The sequence below is a fragment of the Gobio gobio genome (assembly GCF_949357685.1).
Source record: "Gobio gobio genome assembly, chromosome: 15".
Taxonomy (NCBI): Eukaryota; Metazoa; Chordata; class Actinopteri; order Cypriniformes; family Gobionidae; genus Gobio; species Gobio gobio.
Genome location: NC_137108.1, coordinates 22,324,083 through 22,345,554, shown reverse-complemented (window position 1 = coordinate 22,345,554; position 21,472 = coordinate 22,324,083). Strand labels below are relative to the sequence as shown.

The window sequence follows — 21,472 nt, the reverse complement described above, 5'->3', positions numbered from 1 at the left end:
CATCCCGGAGTCAAATCACCTTTGTTTGGCTTTCCCAGGGACGCTGTACTTAGAGATCATTGAGCGCATGCATCCCCGTTATGGTAAGAGGCGTGACCTTTCCGGTAACGTGCGCTCTGCGTGCGCTAAGCTGCTGTCGAATCACAACACGGGAACCGCTGGCACAATCAGAACTCTTCACGTATTTCTGAAGGAGGGACTTCATAGAACAGGGAAATCTTTCAAGCCGTTTTGAGGACAGTGAAAACAGCGGTATACAGATAAGTAAATTGTGTGAAAAATACTGTGTTTTTTTACACGTGAAGCATGAACATGTTATATTGCACACTGTAAACACAATCAAAGCTTCAAAAAAACGCGAAAAACGGGACCTTTAATGCAAATTCCTGTTCCTCATATTGAAAGTATGCGCAGTATGCACACACAAAAGTTCTCAGATATAGAAGACCTATACATAGTTCACTTTATTTATCCCAGTTAGTGGGGGATTGTGGGCACATGCACAATCTTCCTTCCCCTACCCATCTCCTCATCAAAATCTCCTTAAGCGCGTCCTGATTTAAACGTGTTCCTGGGTTAACATATTTTTATTGATCCTGCAAACAAAATTCCTGTCTGAAAAATGACAGCTACCCCTATCTACCCATAAACTCAACCCTACCCTACCCATAACTTATTCCCAGAATCAGATGGAGATTATAGCGTGAATAGCACTTTTTTCATGTAGAAGCACCAAACCCTGGTTGTAAGCTTAAACTTGACATAAACTGTAAACTTGTCCCTCAAATCTGATTGGTTGATTGGAACATTGCTCCAGGATCAACAAAGATCCTGGACCAAAGATCCAAAGAAGGAACATGTTGCACTTGATGAAATCAGGTTCTGCGGTGCTTACAATGGCTTTGTTTTCATGCATAAACGCATCAGCACGTATGCAAAGCATATTTGTTTTCTATTAGAAGCATTCTAAAAAAACAAGATCACTTTACCAGAGAAGCAACACCTTCGAAAATAAGTGTATTATTCTAACCTCACGGGAAAATCATTTTTACTTTAAGCGTAACCTATCTTTCAATTGTTATTGCTTTTCTCCAGTTCTGCATCTCTGACCACACTGAGTTTCAGAGGGTATGCTTACAAACTGCTTTCTCATTATTTGAACTGAGAAATTATATGAACGACAAAGCAAGTAAACAAAAAGATTATGACATTAAGTATCAATACAATATTATGATGAAAACAATGGCAATATATTAATATGCTTGTATCAATCCTGTGAACGATTCCTCTGCGCAGGTTATTCTGGAAAAACAAGTGTTTGTCATCACCTTTAATGAAAATATAATAACTTGCTTTGCCTCTGAAATGACTTTCCTTTTCGGATGACTTCACAAATCCCTCTTTACTTTCACCCCTCCCCTCTAACCACCATTCTGTTGAGAAACACCCACTTAACATGATCCAATCAATTCCAGGTGAATAAAATTAAGCCCAGCTCAACATTTTTTCCACTCTTTCACTCTGAAATCCATCACATTACACAAGTAAAATGGGTTTTGAATGACATTTCACGTTGGCTTTAATAAGTTCAAAAGGGAAGCTGCTTTACGACTGAGTAATAGTTCCAAAAGTTTTCCAAATAAGACCGTAAGTTGAGACTGAATGCGATTTACTGCTGAAGCTCTCGTCTATGACAGATGTCTCCTCAGGGCTTTGATAGCCTGACAGACCACTCAAATCTTCACAAATCACAGGGCTTCTCTTCAGAGGGTCAGTTTGCCTCAAGGCTAAAAAGAGACCCCAGCGGGGACCGAGTGCATCAGAAGCAGATGCGTAACCACAAACAGGCCCTTGTTATAAGCTCCGGCCTTTGCGCAAAAAAATATGCTCGCTGTCTGTGGGCATTCGGCACACTGGAGGTTTTTTCCTCTCTATAATTATTCATCAAGGGGCCGGCAGGTTGGTAATAGGAGACGGAACGGGTGAGCTCTCATTAAAGGGCAGGCCGAGACGGGGCTGCCCACAGCCCTGCCATCATTGCAGTTCTCTATTAGCCGGCCCTGCCAGGCCTCAGCTAATGAGACGGCGATGAAAAGAAGATTTAATAGGGAGGAAAAACCTGTGGTCACACTGAAAAGAGTCATCCTCCATCAAATCGCTCTAGAACCCGCTCACCACAATTTCTGAGAATTTCTAGGGGGGAAAAAAACTTCAGAGGGAATGTCTGTACAGTTTTGAGAATGTTAACCTAACCAGAGTGTAAGGTATAACCAGGGACCTGCTAACATGCTTGTGTGTGATCATTACAGTTTGTTTTAAATCATGTTCGTACCATTTTCACAAGTATGTGGCAAATTTAAAAATGTGTGCACCATCAAAGAGGTGACCAATGGGAGGGAAGCAGAGGACAGAAAAACTGAAGTCCTGCTTCACTGTCAAACAATAAACAGGCCTTCCCATGGCAGAGGCAAGAGCTGCACGATTTGGGGGAAAATTATATAATTGTGATTTTTCTAATAAAAATTGTGATTTAAAAAAAAGTAAACGTGTTACTGTCCAAGTCGGGGAGGGACATATCGTCACATGTCCTTTTTTAAAACAGCCAATAGAGTAACACTTAAATAACCGCCCGATAAAGCTGTGCTTGACAGGCCTGTTTAGAATGCGCTTTGAGATGAAACCAGACTTCATTGGTTCCGATGGAAAGTGTAGTTAACACTCTGTCTGAAATCTCTCCTTAGTGCTCTGTGCTATTCATTACATATGAATTTACGAAATATTAAATGACTATTCAGATGCAGCTGTAGCATCTTTTTCTAACGTAAATGGCGGGATACTTCAGATTCTAGAGAGCATTTGATTGGACAGAAAATACATTTTGCTCCGTATTTGTGGTAGAGAGACACAATTGTGAATGCATTTTGATATTGTTTATGAGCACACCAGCTTATATTATAACCTTAAGGCTAACATATTCAAACTAAAAGCAACTATGATGCAAATGTAACCAGGCTCTTACATGTGAAAAACAAAATGATTTTGTAAAAAAGCACTTTAATGTACTCCAAATTGTTTTCTGTCAATGTGCTGTTTTTTTTAAAACTGAGTTTTAAGTGAATGTAGTTTTTCCACAGTGTAGGTTATTATCATGACAGGAACCTTTTACAATGGAACACTTGCATCAAACCAAAGACCTTGAGCTAATGCTGGGTTTTTATGCAAGATATCCTTATGGGTCTAGACAGCTTACTTTTACAAATGTTTCATATCAAACGGCTAAATGACATGCAGATAAGTTCAGATAAGGCCACGCAGATTCTTTCATAGGCAGGAATATCATGAAGCTGAATTTATAAGCAGTTGGACAGTTGGAATGGGCTGGTGACAACAAAAATAATTTTCTTTTACCATCTTAATCAATGTTTTTCTGTTATGACAACTCTTGGAGTGTTTGGCATGGTAATGGATATGACAATTTTGATATATTTGGTCTTGGCGGAATAGATCTGCTACGCTGCTGCTGCAGAGCAAGTACGGGTCTTGCAACTGATAGGGCTGGGACGGTATGGACTTTTTCTTACCCCGGTTGAAAAGCAAGAAATTCCCGCGGTTCAGCGGTAAACCGCTTTAAACGGCTCCCGCGACTTTCGCGCACAGCCGCACACGCACACACCAGCGCAGGCAATTGAACATAATAAGGAACATGTTTATTTTACATTTATTTTTTCATGTTTAGAACAGGAACAATTAGAACAGAAATGGAATGATATCTGAAAAAAAAGTGCTGGCAAAACAAAATATAGACTTTTTTTTTGGTTTACATCCCAGCCTTCATATTTTTTGCTGAGAGAGCGGATCAGATCACGACTGAGAGATCTGAAGATGGAACAGCATAAACAAAGACAAACAAACACATTTTTATTTAACGGTATTGATCAGTAATATATATTTATTTGTTCATGTTAATTTATTTCCCATATTTTTACTTTCAGATTACAGTCGTCGTCGTCTTCAAACAATCACTTAAACAAACGACTTTCGCGCACACACCAGCGGATAATATATTATTTATATTTATAGTATTTATATTTTTATATTACATATTTTTACATATTCAGGCTATTAATTTAAATTTATAATTTACATCTAGTGTGCGCTTTTGTCTCAGTGTTTAATGAAGACTATTTAACGAAGGCTCAAGGCTATTTAATTTAACAAAGTGTCATCACTCGCTGCTCACACTACAGTGATTGTAAATTATGCTACTTTTAGGCTATATATCATATAATATAAAATATAAATATTTTTTATATTTATTTTTTATATTTTATAACATTTACATAGCCTATTTATATTAATTTACATATCTCGTGTGGTGTGCGCTTTTGTCTCAGTGGTTCAAGGCTATTTAACGAAGACTATTTAGGCTAATTTAACAAATAGTCGCTGCTCACACTACCGTGATTGTATATTACTATATATATATAATTATTATTTATATTTATGTTATTTATATTACATATTTATATTAATTTATATATAGGCCTATATGCCTATCTCGTGTGCGCTTTTGTCTCAGTGGTGCAATTTAACAAAGGCAATTTAATTTAACAAAGTGTCGCTGCTCACACTACCATGATTGTATATTACTTATATTACATATTTTTACATATTTATATTAATTTATATATCTCGTGTGCGCTTTTGTCTCAGTTGTTCAAATATTTAACAATGGCTATTTAATTTAACAAAGTGTCGCACACTACTGTGATTGTAAGCCTGCCAGACGGAGATCTTTTTCGATAGCCTTTTAATGAAATTGGAATTTCAGAATCACATAGCCTACTTATATTTAATTGCCTACAATAGATTATTTATTGATTATATTGAATGAAATTTCGCAGGCCCAGCTTATTTGTAGTCAATCTTTCCCAAACAGAGTTGGAAGAGAGTTAAAACTTACCAGTAGCCTACTAAGGAGTGCTGAGGCAGGTCCACCTCAGTTTGTTCTTTCTGAAGCCTTTTTTTTTTTTTTGCCAGCTATGGGAGAAAGCGGTCACCAGCGTTCGACACAAACCCATGGCCCGGGCGGTGCGTTCTTTTTCTGCTTTCATGACTTCTATCTACCTACCCGTTATTGTCGGCTGTGCAACCATGTGAGAGAATTGTGTTAAGCACGTGCAATTAAAAACTGAGGTCCTGCTTATGCGCCTTTATTTTATGCTTTAGTAAAATGAAATTCAAATTATAGGCTACAAGACATTACACAGGTACTCTCGCATATAGGCCTAATAGTCAATACAAATGGAATATTATAATGGAACATTGCGCTCCCCAACTCGTGAAAGGTCGGATTTGCTCCATCTTTTGATGAAGTTTTGTTTAGAAAACCTTGAATCCATATAAGACACACATGTCATTAGACACAATCCATGTCATTAGAATCAATTAATCCATGGAATTAGACACAACGTGCACACATGTGCAGGCCAAGGTTTTTTTTTGTTTTTGTTTTTTGCAGTGATGGCGGTGACGATCTCAGACCCGCGGTAGGCGTCACGTGACCGCGGTATTGGTAATGCGGTAACCGTCCCAGCCCTAGCTGCTGCCAATGAATACATGACACACTGCTGTGAGCAAGTAAAACATGCTGCTGCTGTACAATATAGCGTACATGAATTACCCGTAGCAGATCTATATAGGTGGAGCTGGGGAAGGTGGAGGGTTTCGGAAAGCGAGCTGCAACAGCTACAGCAAATGCTAACCAAGTATTTGAAGGTTGAGCAGCGAGCTCATTGGCTACTGATACAGCAGGAAACAATCAGCTGTGCCCTATAGAGAATTATGTGATTGCAAGCAGGTTGAGTTAAGGACCTCTCAGCCTGTGCCATCTAGAGTTTCATGACAGAACTTTGTATATATGGTCTCAGGTTTTTGAAAACTCGGACGTCTCACTGTGAAAGTCAATAGCACAAGTACATTCATCATATTGTTTAAAATCATCACATTTAAATTGCATTCATCAAATTGTATGCATCGAGTTTCCACCTTTTCCGCTAGCCAGCCGAGGTGTCGGATCTCTCGACTCCCGGTGATGCCGTGGTGGCCAGCGTGTTCTCGGAGTTCGCTGATGACTTTGCTGGTAAGGTTTGTAATGGCAGTTTGCATGAGAGTGAACCAGGTCTGGGCAGAGGCTGTGTCTTTATGTCTCATGACTATTGTGTGCTTAGCGTCAGAAGAGTGCAGCTCCATCTGCCTGAAACACAAGAAAGAAAGGGAACACAATTCATCTTCCGTTTTAATCTAAATCCAGAGTTCACTGGTCAAGCTAAGGGGTTATTAACTCTTTCACCGCCAGCGTTTTTTGAAAAAGTTGCCAGCCACCATCATGGACCAGAATATTTTGTAGGAATATCTGAACATGTAATACACTTTATTGTCAAAAGTTTTGGGATGCCTGGCTTTACATGCACATGAACTTTAAATGATCCCATTCTTAACTGCACTAGTGAGCAGTCATTTTGGAACAGGAAGGGGCCATCCCCAAACTGTTCCCACAAAGTTGGAAGCATGAAATTGTCCAAAATGTCTTGGTATGGTGAAGCCTTAAGAGTTATTTTTGTTGGAACTAAAAGCCCTTTCACACCGGACGCGTAACGAAAAAGCGAAGCAGAAAAATGAATATTTTGTGTGCGAATAGTTCGCGTCAAAACCATTCACATCAGCCGCGACGCGAGTTTGCGACGTCTGTGACGTTTCAGAGCTCCAACATTCCAAAACATTCGCAGCGACAGATGAGAAAACACGGACACTTCATCATCCAGTGAAGATGAGCTTTTCATTTTATTTACAAGACAGAGAAGAAGGTTTTGGGTGCACCCAGTCTTAAAGAACAGAGATTCTGAAGGGGAGTATACTAATCTTGTACAGGAGCTAAAACTTTATCATGGCCGGTTCCACACTTACTTCAAATGTCCGTGTGACAATTTGTGGAGCTCGAGAGAGAGACGGTAGCACCGCATCTGACGGGACAAACACACACTTCAGGAACCAATCGATCCGGAGCAGCTGTGTTTCCAGTTGAGTCACAATGTAAACATTTAAGTGCCAGAGTCATACTGATGGAAACACATTCACTTTCTATAGTCGCGGACACAATTAGGTTAGAAAGAAATCAACGAGTTTTAACTCAAAAGGTGACGTTATCGTTGTCTGTAACCTACAGTGGGCAAACAGCTGCAGCTGCACAGCTGTAATGTCATGAGAAATGTGATACCTGGCAAAGGTTACTGTTGATTGAATAGCTAAATGACATCAACTGGACATTTAGTGACCTTTGTTTCCTTGTATGTGATTGGTTTAAGCCTTTTTTTGTCGCTGCGAGTGTTAAAAAAAAATCGACATCGAAACGGAAAAAATAAACATCGTTTTTTCGCTTCAGCACATTCGCGTTCGGTGTGGAAGCACTTATTACACAAACAGCTGATCAAAAAATAAAACCATCGCGCGAATTATTCGCGTGTCAAAACCGCATCCAGTGTGAAAGGACCTTAAGGGTCCAAGCCCAACCCCTGAAAAACAACCCCACACCACTCCATCCAACACTTTGCATTGCACTTGGTGATGTAAGGCTTGGATGCAGCTGCTCGGTCATGGAAACCCATTCCATGAAGCTCTCTACGCACTATTCTTGAGCTAATCTGAAGACCACACAAAGTTTGTAGGTCTGTAGCTATTGACTCTGCAGAAAGTTGGTGACTTCTGCGTACTGTGCGCCTCAGCATGTGCTGACCCCACTCAATGGTAATTTTACTGGCCTACCTTGAATTCACTAAGCTCCTGAGAGCGACCTATTGTTTGAGAGTGTTTATCAACACTTAAATGTGGGAAAGTTTCACACAAAAAAAAGCAACATTTTAAGGAAAAGAATCGCGTTTATGTCATAGACTGGATTCAGAATGATGATCAAAACAGAGATGGAGTAGAGTCCATCAACACCCCTAATGCTTGCACAGTCCTATAGCTCATCCTGGGTAGACATTTCATTCAGTAACATTAGACAGTTTTGATTTATATGCTGTTTAATGTTGATGATCGTATTATTTTACATATGCATTGGCTTACATATGCTATCACTTCTTTCTGCTTCTTCACATGTGTTTTGTACATTCTGTACTCTTTCAGAAGATGTCATAGTGCCCCCTACAAGAGGTCTTCACGGAGCACCCGAGACCCGTGGACCTGGGACCTGTATGAGTTCGGGTCTATATTTTAAATGGTCAGCCGGGTCCAGGTCGGGTCCCAATCTATTACTTCGGTTCCAGGTTCTGTTTAAGATTGTGTGTAATACCGGAGTCGATCAGACTCGAAGAACACCTGGCCGTGATCAGAGTCGGTCAGCACTGCTTGTGTGTTTTGTGTAACTTGCAGATTGTAAAATGAGGTTAAGAAAAGTGTGAGCTGGGAAATAAGATTTAAGAAAAAGGAAAAAAACACACAAGTGATCTCTCAGCCGTTAGAAGCAAAGCGGGCAGATTTAATGCAAACGTACGGTAATAATGTACTTATATTTAAATAATATATTTCAAATCAGGGTTACACTTTATTTCGATAGTCCACTTTAAACATTCTACTAACTATAAGTCACTTTGCAACTACATGTCAACTAACTGTCATTAGAGTATTAGTTGACTGTGAGTAGACTGGTAGGTTATGGTTAGGTCTTAGGGTTCGGGTTAGTAGAATAAGTTGAATTGTAGTTGCCAAGTTACTTATAGTCAGTAGAATGTCTGTTGGGGGACCAACAAAATAAAGTTTTAGTAAATATTAATCAGACAGTCTACAAATACTCTAATGAGAGTTAGTTGACATGTAGTTGCAAAGTTACTTATAGTTAGTAGAATGTCTAAAGTGGACTATCAAAATAAAGTGTTACCCAAATCAGCAACACAATCTCAGGTGAACTGTTACATAAATGTTTTCTATGACGCTCGTAAAAAAGCTCATATTTCAGGTTGCTCCAGCTAACACGCAAGTGCAGTCTCAATCACGTGTCATGTTTCTATGGCAACCCGAGCTTCCGCAGTGACTGTAATGACTTTAAAAATAATATGAATGAACCGTCTTGTTTAATCTTAAAGTTTTGGTGGTCAGACTCGGCTCACAGAAATTATAGCAAATAAATAATGCTACCGTCAGCAGCCAAGGCACCGAACGAGCAATCGTTATTAGTTAAAAAGGGCAAACAGTCAAAGTTATTATGCGAGTTAACTCGAGTCGAAATTGGATAGAACTTTTTTCTTGGCAAGGATTAATGCATCACAATCAGGTACAAGGAAGAGAGACGACGGCTTTAGGTAGGCTGAGACAATGTTTATTGACTTATTAATAGCAGTTTATTGTGGAATATGAGACAATCGGGTCCAGTCGGGTCTGTGTCTTCCTGCCGTGATCGGTTCCAGCTATCATATAATAGACGGGTCCTGGTCGGTTCCGGGTACTAACTTTTTGGCATTTCTCGGATCTGCATGGGTCCGGGTCAAGCTTTTGAAATAATAGACGGGTCCGGGTCGGTTCCGTGTAGCACATTACTGGGCCTCTTCGGGTATTTGGACCAGTGTAGACCTCTACCCCATACCTTATAACAGTGAAAATGACGAGGAAGAGCTGTCTCATAAATAACAGAAATTTCTGTCAATGGCGGGGAAAGAGTTAAAGGAATAGTTCAACCAAAAATTGTCATTATTAAAAACCATCATAAAACCAATTTTGTCATTATTTACTTACAACATGACTTTGTTTGGCAGACGAAAGCTACAAATATCAATAAGCAGGTTTGTTTAAAATATATATTTTTTTGAGATAAAAAAAATATTATGCCAAACTACATCTAGAAATTAGAATCAGTACAGTTCTAATAACCTGACATAATGTGACTTTATGCCCTCAAAAAAAAAAAAAGGAAAATTCTTTTTAAATCAAATTTTTCAAAACATGTCCATTATTGGAGATGCATTCAAGTCAATGTATGTATTAATTGCATTTTTTAAGTTTTTTTGAATACATGGAATAGATCTATATACAGTATATTTGCCTGTATGAAAGCAACAGATGGAAAAATAATTACGGCTTCTAAAAAATTAAATATAGTAGAGTTGAATGTGTTGAATATAGTACAGAACGAATGATGACACTTGACAAAATTGACTTAAAAATAAGCCATCTGAGTCAATTTAAAGAAAGCAGACAGTGCTTAAAAGAGCTCTGGAGTCAACATTAACCACCAGAATATCAGATCCACCCGGTTCAAACAGAACCATACATCAGTTGCTCAGGGAGTTTACAGTGATAAATACTCCACTCATACATCATCTAGAGTAAAAGTCTTAACCTTACACTCTACAATATCATTTTCAGGTGCACCGTGTAGGTAAAAATAGATCTACCTTCATGAAGACAGAGAGTTTGGAGGGGCTTAGGGGGTGTGGGCACAGATGGAGCTGATGTGTTTGCAGTAGACTAGAGGAAAAAGCTTTTTGGATGAGGCCCAATGAGTTCTGCCCTTTAAGACTATAATTGGGAGAATTTCACAACTAATGGAGCTGCCTGTGTCCAATTTAGGAAGTGAATGTTTCAATTCCTTTTGTGGTCAAATAAGATCTCTCTTGTGTAGTATGCAAAACTCAGAAAGTTAACCTTCAAATTCAACCTCATTACATAGAGGTGTCGATGATAGGGCCAAACCTAGTTCTTGGTTCAAGTAATTGTAGAGAGGAAATGTGCCAGTCCACTCTAGACAGAGAAGGAAAAAATAAGTGAAGTGTTTAAACACATCCTGGTTTTCATAGTTATTTTTTTTTTTTAAGACAAAAATCAATATAACTATCCAACAGATTTTTTATTTTAATATATGCATGGATGTCTTTTTTGAGGTCACCGATTTAAAAAGTCGATGTTCCTGAAGAAACGGCTCAACATACGTTAAGGAATACATTATTCCTATGCAGAGATGCTTGAAAGAGTCAATAACAGTGAAGTCTACAATGAGAAGCAGAACAAACACTGAGCATTTCACTGAAATGGCCAGAGACCGAGTGGAAAATGGTCACATATTTGTAAATTATGACTATTACCAGTAAAAAACACTTTACTAACATTAATGACTACACTGTGTGCAGAATTATTAGGCACGTTGATTTTCTGATATTTTTCAGGATGGACTAAAATGAACTCCCAAAACGTACTGCCAGATTCTGGAAGATGAATTTTGGTACTAGAGGATGTGGTGCTGGCTGCTGGTCCTTCAAGAGTCACTCTCAACCTATCTGTCCATAAAGCCTATATAAAAAAACAGGTCTTCATGTATTTTACAACACTTCAGATTGTGATTCTTATTTAGTGGGGGTAATTTTTTAGGATTCTTTACCTAATTTAAGTCTCTGAGATCCTGACACCTTGCACTTCTGGAGACTCCAGGTAGGTTGCAGCTCAGGAAAATGGTGGCGCTGGAGACTAAAGGGTTCCTGATGGTTTCACACTTAATTCATCACCTTAATTCTTAATTCTTTTGCAGTTAACAGGTGTCTTTTCTCCGCCACATGTTTTTGTCTGACCCTGCTGACCCAACGAGCATTTCACTGTCCAATGGTCATGCCTTAACTGCAATGTCTAGTATTGCATTAGTATTGCATCCTTCTCATGGGCATTTAATAATTTTAAGAGTTAAATCTCTTTTTTGGCTCAATTTATCTGTAAAAGAAAACATGCCTAATAATTCTGGACACCTGAATATAAGGTGTTTTTCATTTCCAGCCTTCATGAGCAATTATATATCACTTATACATTATTAAATACTAAATTAATAGTAGTTATTAGGATTACTGTGGTTTGGAATTGGTCAAACGTGCCTGGAAAAAAAATATGATCAGAAAATCAACTTGCATTCTGCACACAGTGTAGATGACTTAATCTTATTATTAACTGGAAGTCAGCAGCCATTCTGTTTATCGCCACTGGATTTTTTCCATGCTCTTAAAATGGAAAAGGTTAGATTCAGATTAGGGGTGGGAATCTTAAACCATGTTCCTCACCTCACGAAATGATATGACTGAATTGAACTGAACAATTATTGATCTACATTTATATTATTACTATTATTAATTAAAGAGTTTACGGACTTCATAGAGACAATAGAATTTGTGTTGGTTTTTTTTGTCTCTGTGTGTGTTCTTGTTTATATGGTATATGGACACGTGTATAATGACATGGTTTGAGGACACTTCATGTGTCCTTGTAAACCAAATGGCTTAAAAAAACATACTAAACAGTTTTTTTTTTTAATTATTATAAAAAAAAATGGCAAAAAAAATTGGTGACAGGTAGGTTTAGGGGTAGGGTTTTTATGCCACTATGCCTAGAGAGAGTCCCCGTAAACCACATATACGTGTGTGTGTGTGTGTGTGTGTGTGTGTGTGTGTGTGTGTGTGTGTGTGTGTGTGTGTGTGTGTGTGTGTGTGTGTGTGTGTGTGTGTGTGTGTGTGTGTGTGTGTGTGTGTGTGTGTGTGGACTGGTAATCCCTACGTTATGGGGACAAAATGTCCCCACAAAGATGGCAATATCCAAAATCCTCATCCTTGTGGGGACATTTTTTGGTCCCCATGAGGAAAACATCTTATAAATCAGACTAAGTGATGTTTTTTGAAAATGTAAAAATGCAGAATGTCTCCTGTGATGGGTAGGTTTAGGGGCAGGGGCAGTGTAGGGGAATAGAATATACAGTTTATACAGTATAAAAACCATTACGCCTATGGAAAGTCCCCATAAAACATGAAAACCCAACGTGTGTGTGTGTGTGTGTGTGTGTGTGTGTGTGTGTGTGTGTGTGACTCTCCATCTTCTTATTACCCCTTTAAGCTTCTTTTATTCAATTGTCTTGAGCAAAAAGGGCAAAAACCAAACACAAACTTTTTATAAAAATATCTTTGGGATTTTTTTTCCTCATAGGAATGACTGAGTAATGGTCATGTCAGAGCGTGTGTGCAAACCATAGGCCATGGCTCTAACAAAAATGAATTCACTTTTAATTAAACATTTTGGGAGGACACTCTTCTATTTACCATCAACATCCCCATTAATGAGTCAAAGAGGACAAAACAAAGATGATGAACTAAATTTAGATGGTCTCCAAACACAATGTGTCAAACCCAATAAGAGCAGGATTAACACAAGACAGATGGAAAGGTCACTGACACATCTGTCGTGGAGGAACTTCTCCATACCCCAAATCTCCAGCTACTCTCACTTCCACCAAAACAACCCCAGTTACAGATCCACTCTGGACCATCAGAAGGGGGCACATTCTATTTTTTATTCCAGATGGATTTTGTTTAGGAATTTGACAGGAATCCTCTCACAGTGTGGCACTTGAGGTAAGCCATGAATGTCTGCAGCGTTGATAGAGCTCTGCATGAGCACCACATTGATGGATGGACTAAAAGACATGGGACACAATGGTGTAAATTGAAAACAGAGCTGGAGGGTGTGAGCTGACAACCTGGCAGCCAGTCTAAAGAGAGCCCCTTATTGACATTGCGCATGGCAGGGGTGGAGTCTTTCGTCTGTCTGTCAGACTGCCTGTTTATCTCGCCATCAGTCTGCCCACGCCACATATTTAAGCAGTATTTTATGAGCAGGAGTGCTGTTGTACTGAATACTAACAAGGCCTGTGATTCCTCTGAAAGCATACAGTAATGCGATGTTATATTATCATAACATTATAGTAAATATCAGCACCCTTAGAAGAATGCCACTTGACCAAACAGACTGAAGACTGGGTATCATATTGAAAAACAGCGAAAAAAATAAAGTTATGGTCACATATACAGTTGCTATGCAAAATGTAGCATTTGAAATCCAGACATTTCAATAGAATCTGCATGACTGGAGGTTTTGAGTGAGTGCAACACATACCCACATAGATTTTGCGCCGGGTTCAAGTTGGTTATGTTTTTGATACTAAGTTATTAGAACGCAGTATGTTAAAATCGACAAGAAACAGAAGTTGCGATAGTCTTTTCTTCTCTATTGTGACGTATATTTGAGTGAAACAGCTTCTCGAACAAGAAAAAAAATGTAAGGCGGGACTTGATTTTGTCCATTTGAAATTGATTGGATGGTTGTGGTTTGCTATTGCTATGATCTCATGTGATTGACAGGTTGCCCCGCCCTGATGCCAGTAAACATGACATCAGAGAAAAGATGAGATTGATACAAGGGGAAGTTAATTTGATTAAAGATTATGAGGACACACAAAATATTATGTGGATGGATATATTATTTATAATAAATACTGCAATATTCCATAAAAAAAACAAGAATTGTCTATTTTGAGTCCATGGTGACTTTAAACATTCCACTGACGCAAAATCTTACAGTGTTTTAAAAAAGATGTGGCATGTTCATCCTGTCTTTATTGGCAAGCAGCTCAGCTCGGGTACATCACCTTTTAACGCACTTCCTGTGAAATGGTTAATCTCACAAACCACAATGTTCGTTTCTCTCACAACAAAAGTACAATATAGTGCAAAAAATAACATGAAGCTTGATAACAAAAGCAGTGTGGTTGGTGAGTTCGCTAGAGCAAAAACACTTTCAGCAACAAAAAATAAAACATCTAAGATTGTCTAATAATAGAAGAAAATTTTAGCATTTTTGAAGTATGAATGAGAACTTCTCTCTTAGCTGTTTGCTCAAGTATTAAGTTTTGTTTATATCTCAAGACTTCTTGCTTTGAAAATGGTAAATATGTTTATTGTTTTACAAGGGTATAATAGCATTTTGTTGATATAAATTGAGGAGACGTTGCACACATTATATTGCATTGATACTGTATCGATACACAACAGACCAGATAATTATATTCATATTTATATAGGTCATATATCCAGTTTACAAGTTTGTGGTCAATAAGATTTTATCTTATTGAAAAGAAGTCGCATCTTCACAAAGGTTGCATTTATTTAATCAAAAATACCATAAAAAGAGTAATATTGTGAAATATTATTACAATTTAAAAAAACTGTTGTAATTTATTCCTGTGACGGCAAAGCTGAATTTTCAGTATCATTACTCCAGTCTTCAATGTCACATGGTCCTTCAGAAATAATTTTTATATGATGATTTGCTGCTCTAGAAACATGTCTTATTATCATCCATGGATGGTTGTGCTGCTTAAAATGTTTTTTGATGAATAGAAAGCTCAAAAGAACAATTTTTTTGAAATAGAAATCTTTCATGCTAATTTAATGCATCATTGCTGAATAAACATAATATCTTTCAAAAATAAATTAATTCTTACTGACCCCAAACTTTTAAACACTAGTGTACATATCTGCATATATGTCCTCATCTTTTTTGTACATCCAGGATAATATGATTGTCTAACGTGTCTATAGTGGTGTGAATGATGACACTCATAGTAGACAATTAAGCTAGAAGTACAACCATATAAATGTTCCAGTTTGTCTACTGGACACTGCTAATCTGAAAACGTATTGTTACCTTTTTGCTCCATTCTGGCCTCTTAAAACGTGTATTTTTTACTATGTATTCTTTGGACATGGTGTGTAAATACCTCATAGGTTTGCTGTTTGGCTTCATTCCACGCATTTCGTTCTGAGTGGTTTTTGGGCCCAGCTCAAGCACTCTGGCAACATAGGAAAACTTTGAAGTCATTGTTGTCATGGACTTTGATGTTGTCCTCCATCACTTTTGAAGATATGAAGGTTCATCCACTGACAAGCAGAGGACACTAGCACTCTTTAGACATCAAACATGACAGAGTGAGCGACCAGCATAAAGCATTTGTTGTGTGGAGTGCATTACCATGGGTTGTCACATTCACCCTCTGAATAATGAGACCCCTTACTGCTCATCCTGAAACGGCATTACAAAGAGATTGTCTAAAACATTTCTAATCACTTTCTCCAACATCTTTAACAAGCATGTCCGCAGGCAGGGTTTAGAGATACGAGGTCCAAAATCTGCGATTGCTTGGGGGTCCGGAAATATTTTGATTCTCCTGATCTACAGTACATAAATAAGGAAATAAATGTATAATTAAATAATCATTCAATTTTTCCTTTTCTGTGTATATTTATTTATTTTTAATATTGGCAGCTTTGGAATTCCATATAATAGGACCCCTTTAAAGAACTAGATTTTATTGTAAAGCAATGCATAGGGTCTATTTGGAAATAAGACCGTCCTAACCACAACCTATAAACCCACTTGTCAAAGCCACACATTTGACCATATTCTGGTGCAGATCCGAGGATGACAAGAGAATTTACTGAAAGGCTGTCAAGAAAATGCAACCAAGTTCATTAAATGTATTCACAATATGCACACATTCATTCTTATGCCTAATATGCTGAAAATATTACTGGATACCCCTGGATATTACTGCCGGTCGTTTAACTTTTCAATCATAACACTAATGTTTAGCTACTTACATCTTACATCTTACTTTTTGAAAATTAAAACGGAAGCTTTATGCTGGAATTCACACTCCGCTTCTGTAAAAAGTAACAATCATGCCCGCCTTCTTTGATTCGATTACCCATCTCAGTCATTCTGACATTAGCCATGTTTCCATCCACCTATTTTTATGCAAATATTGGCATATCGCACTGGATAGAAATGGCAAGATCAAGATCATCAAAATGTTGGGTATAATGACCTCACAGAACTGCCGCACAGGATTCTCTTCCCAAACTTTAGGTATCCGCCTCCGAAAAGCAAGATAGATTCACAGCGTTTATTGCGTTGGATTGTTTTACTCATCGTTATACTAATTGATTTTAAACCCAACATTTCCATTTATCGTGAAATTAGACATTGAAAAGGGTAGGGTTATTTGATTTCAGGTTTAGGCTTGGAGGTGAAATTATGTTTCGCTTTGCTTGTTGAGGTTCTAGATGTCAGTATGTCGCGCAAAAATAAAGGTTTACAGTAACGGACGTGACTGTTAATGCGTTACTCGTAGTGACCCATGATAGATGTATTTCGTGTTTTTCCTAAAATGGGCAGTTTGTGATGTATTTTACAAAATATTCAGTGGCACATGCCAATCATAAACAGACGTGACACAAATAACACGTTTGAACAAATATTACTGACTTTAATGCGTTTTATTGACATTTAAAATACAACAAAATGAGGATTTTGTGTCACAATTACGTCAGTATAGGTGCTCGAGTAATCAGTGTCAGCGTCAGTGTGTCGCGATAATGTCAGTGACACATGCCACTATCCACTGGCACATGCCAATGAAGACCGGATGTGCCAATACATGTGCCAGATGTCATGTCATGTTAATACTGCTACTGTCACTCTGTTTGCAGGCGCAACTGTGTTACTATGGTTACCATTGTTTATAATGGCGGATTAATTTCGAAATGTAATCAAATTAACTGGAACTACCTGTGCATTAAACGGTTTTACTGCATACCTTCCAGCCAATCAGAATCGAGTATTTAAATAGGCAATTATACCATGGTCTGTCTGAATATTCGATTCTGATAAGCTGGAAGGTGTGCAATAAAACCGTTTAATGCACAGGTAGTTCCAAGTCAGTTGAACCACCTTTCTATATTAATGCACTGTTTTCATTAAAGCGCACACACATACGCTTAGAACGTGTTAGACGTAGGAGATCGTGCTACGCACCCACACAAACATTCAGGAGCACAGAAACTTGTTATCAATGCTGCCCCGCGACTTTTAGAGATATAGCTTCACAACTGGATCACTACATTATATTCCTCAGCAACGAGGGGGTTACATTGCTATTTTGAAGTAATAAACGCACACCTTCATTGTAAGAGAGACGCTAAACAGACGCAGGTACAAATCTCTCTCGATAATTAATTCAAATTAATGCTATAATTCATTCAACTAAATTGTAATGTCTAGTGTTTTGGTTTTGTTTCATGTTCACTGTTCATGCTTCCTGTTTGTCATGTGATCATTGTCATGTAATTCCCTTGTCCTCATGTAATAGGCTTGTTCGGCTTCATACAGCGATGTGCAGACTGATCAGCGGCTGATTTGAAGCAGTGCATGCCGGTTTGAAATTTTGTCCGACTTGAGGCAGCGCAGACGCCACGTGACTGTGACGGATGGCATCCAAGTTCCGCGAGAGCGATTCGAGAGCAGTCGGTTAATACAGCCGGTGCAGTTTCTCTAGAGCGGCTGCACGGACTGTGATGACGACACAGCTGTTCCACGATTGGCCAGATTCACCGCATGACAAAAATCACACGTGTTTTGTGTTTATTCTAAAACCACTAATGCTCACAAATCAGTTTTTATAACGGTAAAACCTCTTTTCATGTAGTCGTGATGTTATATTGTCATGTTAATCGAAATAAAACTGATAAAAAAAATGTAGACCCCACTTCATTGATAGTGTAGGCTTATATGTTGAACTTTATTCATGTACAAACACACACTGTGTTAAGCAGTGTTGAATGAAAATGTCTCTGAAACGTCTGTGTATTTGACAAATATTGCATTTATTTCACTTCAGCTGTGATAAAGTATGCAAACACAGCGCCAGCGTCACTACGGGAAGCAGAAAGTGTCCGACTTCATGTCTCCGTTTGCAGCTCCTCCCTGTCTGCACACGGCTACTCTCGCAGATCGGTTCCATCCAGCCGATGTCGAACACACCTTTTATGTTCTCATTGGTTGTTTAAGTCATGTGTTCTCAGTTCAGTTCTGTCATTGGTTCATTGTCTTGACTGTTCACAGGTGTCCCTTGTCTTAGTCATTAGTTTTTGTGTATTTAAGCCCTCATGTTTGCCATGTGTCCTTGTCGAGTATTGTTCCCTGTAACCCGCTGTTGGTGAGTGTCTGTCATGGTTCATGGTTCAAGTCTGTCATGGTTCATGGTTCAAGTCTATCACGGTTCATGTTTCAAGTCATGTCTGTTCTAGTCAAGTCATCGTTTGTTTGGTATTTGTTCACTCTGTAAATAAACTGCACTTGGGTGCACCACTACAACTTGCCTCCAATTATTTTAATGCACTTCGTGGAATCAGCTTTGCCTCCAAGTCATGTATTAAAATAGTTTAATGCACAGCTAGCCGTGTATTGTCCCGCTTATACCATGGTCATTTACCAACATTGACAACTTAAAGCTGTTATTGATGTATGACTGGAAATCAGGGTAAAAATTAGTTATTTTCATCAGTTCTGGCTCATTAGAACTAGCATTCTGCCTGCTTTGAATCAGACACCGAGATAAAGTAGTGCGTAAGATTATATTTATTTATGTAACGAGTCCACTGGAGGCAAGTTGTAGTGGTGCATCCAAGTGCATTTTATTTACAGAGTGAACAAATACCAAACAAACGATGACTTGACTAGAACAGACTTGACTTGAAACAGGAAGACTTGAACCATGAACCAGACCACTCCAGAAACATGGCGCGCCCGCATTAATTATCCTTTATGCATTTCATGACTTTTATTAAACACATCGGAAGAAATACCACAAAAGAGAAAACACAATATCAATTATTTCCCCAAAGTAATCATACTTTCTAATGTTGAATTCAGTTCAAACCATTTGCTATAATATTTATTCAAATATTCTGTAATGTTTTAAACACTTATTTATTGGACTTTGGCCTCTCGTAAAGTAATGCTGCAAGTTTGCAAACTTCCTGTGGTCAATATATTGAATGCATGAGAAACAGTACCTGTTTTCTGGGTCAGGGACGGTCATACTGCGGGTGATGTAGCACATTTTGAGGTGGATGTATCTGCGGTCGCCCTGTAAGGACAGTGAGGGGGGGCTGGGGATATCGAAGTGAGGACTGCCGAGACGAGGCGACTCAGGAGGAGGGGTCTCCCAGCCAATCTCAGACACCGGTGAGCCTTTTTTCACATATGGCGTCGCTTCCCGCATGTATTTCACTGGAACCAAAAAAAGAAAGGGGTCAGTTGAGGCTTGTGACATTATCGAGAGTATCTGAACTACTGTGAACCGTTTGCACATTCTCTTCATCTAAGCTTCTTTGATGGAAAAAAAACAGTAGACGCACATACCTAAAGAGATCAACACAAAACAACTCTACGAGTTAATTTTCCATCACATGTGTGCACTGGGCCTTAGCCAGTCAAAAATGAAAGCAGGAAACCCCTACGCAAACCACTTCACTCCCACAGCTGTCCTGAGTGAGGAAATCACAACCGCACATTTGCATACTATCCTATTGCATTTCTAGACGATTATTGCTGGTTTTATGACAGGGCAATGAACTTGAGGCTGAAGCATCTGCACATGAACGTGCTGATAAAATGCAATAAGGGAATTACAACTGCCATGCTTCTCAGGTGAATGTCACGCTGAGGGCCAATTATTCCCATTCCATATGACAGCTTAATCTTTACAGGAAGCTGTTGACCATGCCAGCACAGGGCTATTTCACAATACTAGAGGCATTTCACAATTACCCATAAAGGAGACAAATTAGAATTGGCTATTTGGCATGACATCAATTTGGTTAAAACATAATCATTTTGAATGCCTGGGGGCAACATACCAGTTGCATATTACATAAATTCTTCTCTCAACAAAATATTTTGCACATATATGCTGCAGTTCGCTAAGTAAACAATTCCTAACTGCAGGACCAAGAAATAAAAAAAAAAATCAACAAAATGATTTATGACGAGGGTATACAGGGTACATTTTAGTGTCCCATTACTTTTTAAAGAACTAAAGACACAAACCCTATTTTTTTTAGGATTTGGGCAAATTAGACATTCTGTTATCTACTATAAAAGCCAAGTCACATTTATGTATTCATATAGCACTTTATAAAATACAGATTGTTGCAAAGCAGGAAAATGAAAGAAAAAAACTGTGTTATGTTGTTAAATTAATCAATTATGAAACAAATTCAACTTCAGCTGTAAGGGCCCTTTCACACCAAGAAGTAGAACTATAAAGATAACTATATAATGATAATTATTTGCATCCACAACAGCGGACAATAATGTTCTGTTTTGTTTCACGGTGTTATGTTGTATTTAAATGTGCACACTTTTTAAACTGATTCGGATTGGCTGTCAATGTTTTTATCATTCATCAGCATGGAAAAAAAATCACTATGAAAGTGATTCCAATGACATATCGTTCCACTCTCTGGTTATCGTTATAGTTGTGGTGTGGACCTTCCTATTCACATAGAATTACAAGGTTATTAAAGGGGTCATAAACTGGCTTTAAAAAAATTATACTGTCGTCTGAAGTCAACTTATGACGTTCACGTTCAAAAACATCAATGAATTAATAGTAATAGGCCATTTTCTACCTGGTTTTGAGCCTAGCTTCTGAAACGCTTGGTTTTTATGGGTGTGCCACATTGAAGACTTGGAAGTAGATGCCCACTGCTATGAT

At 38.4% G+C, this 21,472-nt stretch overlaps 1 protein-coding gene across 1 annotated transcript in view; it reads right to left on the bottom strand.

Annotated features, from left to right (window-relative positions):
- Window positions 1-21,472, bottom strand: part of sntb1 (syntrophin, basic 1) — a 105,649-nt gene that overhangs the window by 17,188 nt on the left and 66,989 nt on the right. The window contains exons 2-3 of the mRNA XM_079837295.1: window positions 19,767-19,983; window positions 6,049-6,256 (exon numbers count right to left, since the gene is read on the bottom strand). Of these exons, the coding sequence (XP_079693421.1) occupies window positions 6,049-6,256; window positions 19,767-19,983 (425 nt within the window). The remainder of the gene's footprint in view (window positions 1-6,048; window positions 6,257-19,766; window positions 19,984-21,472) is intronic.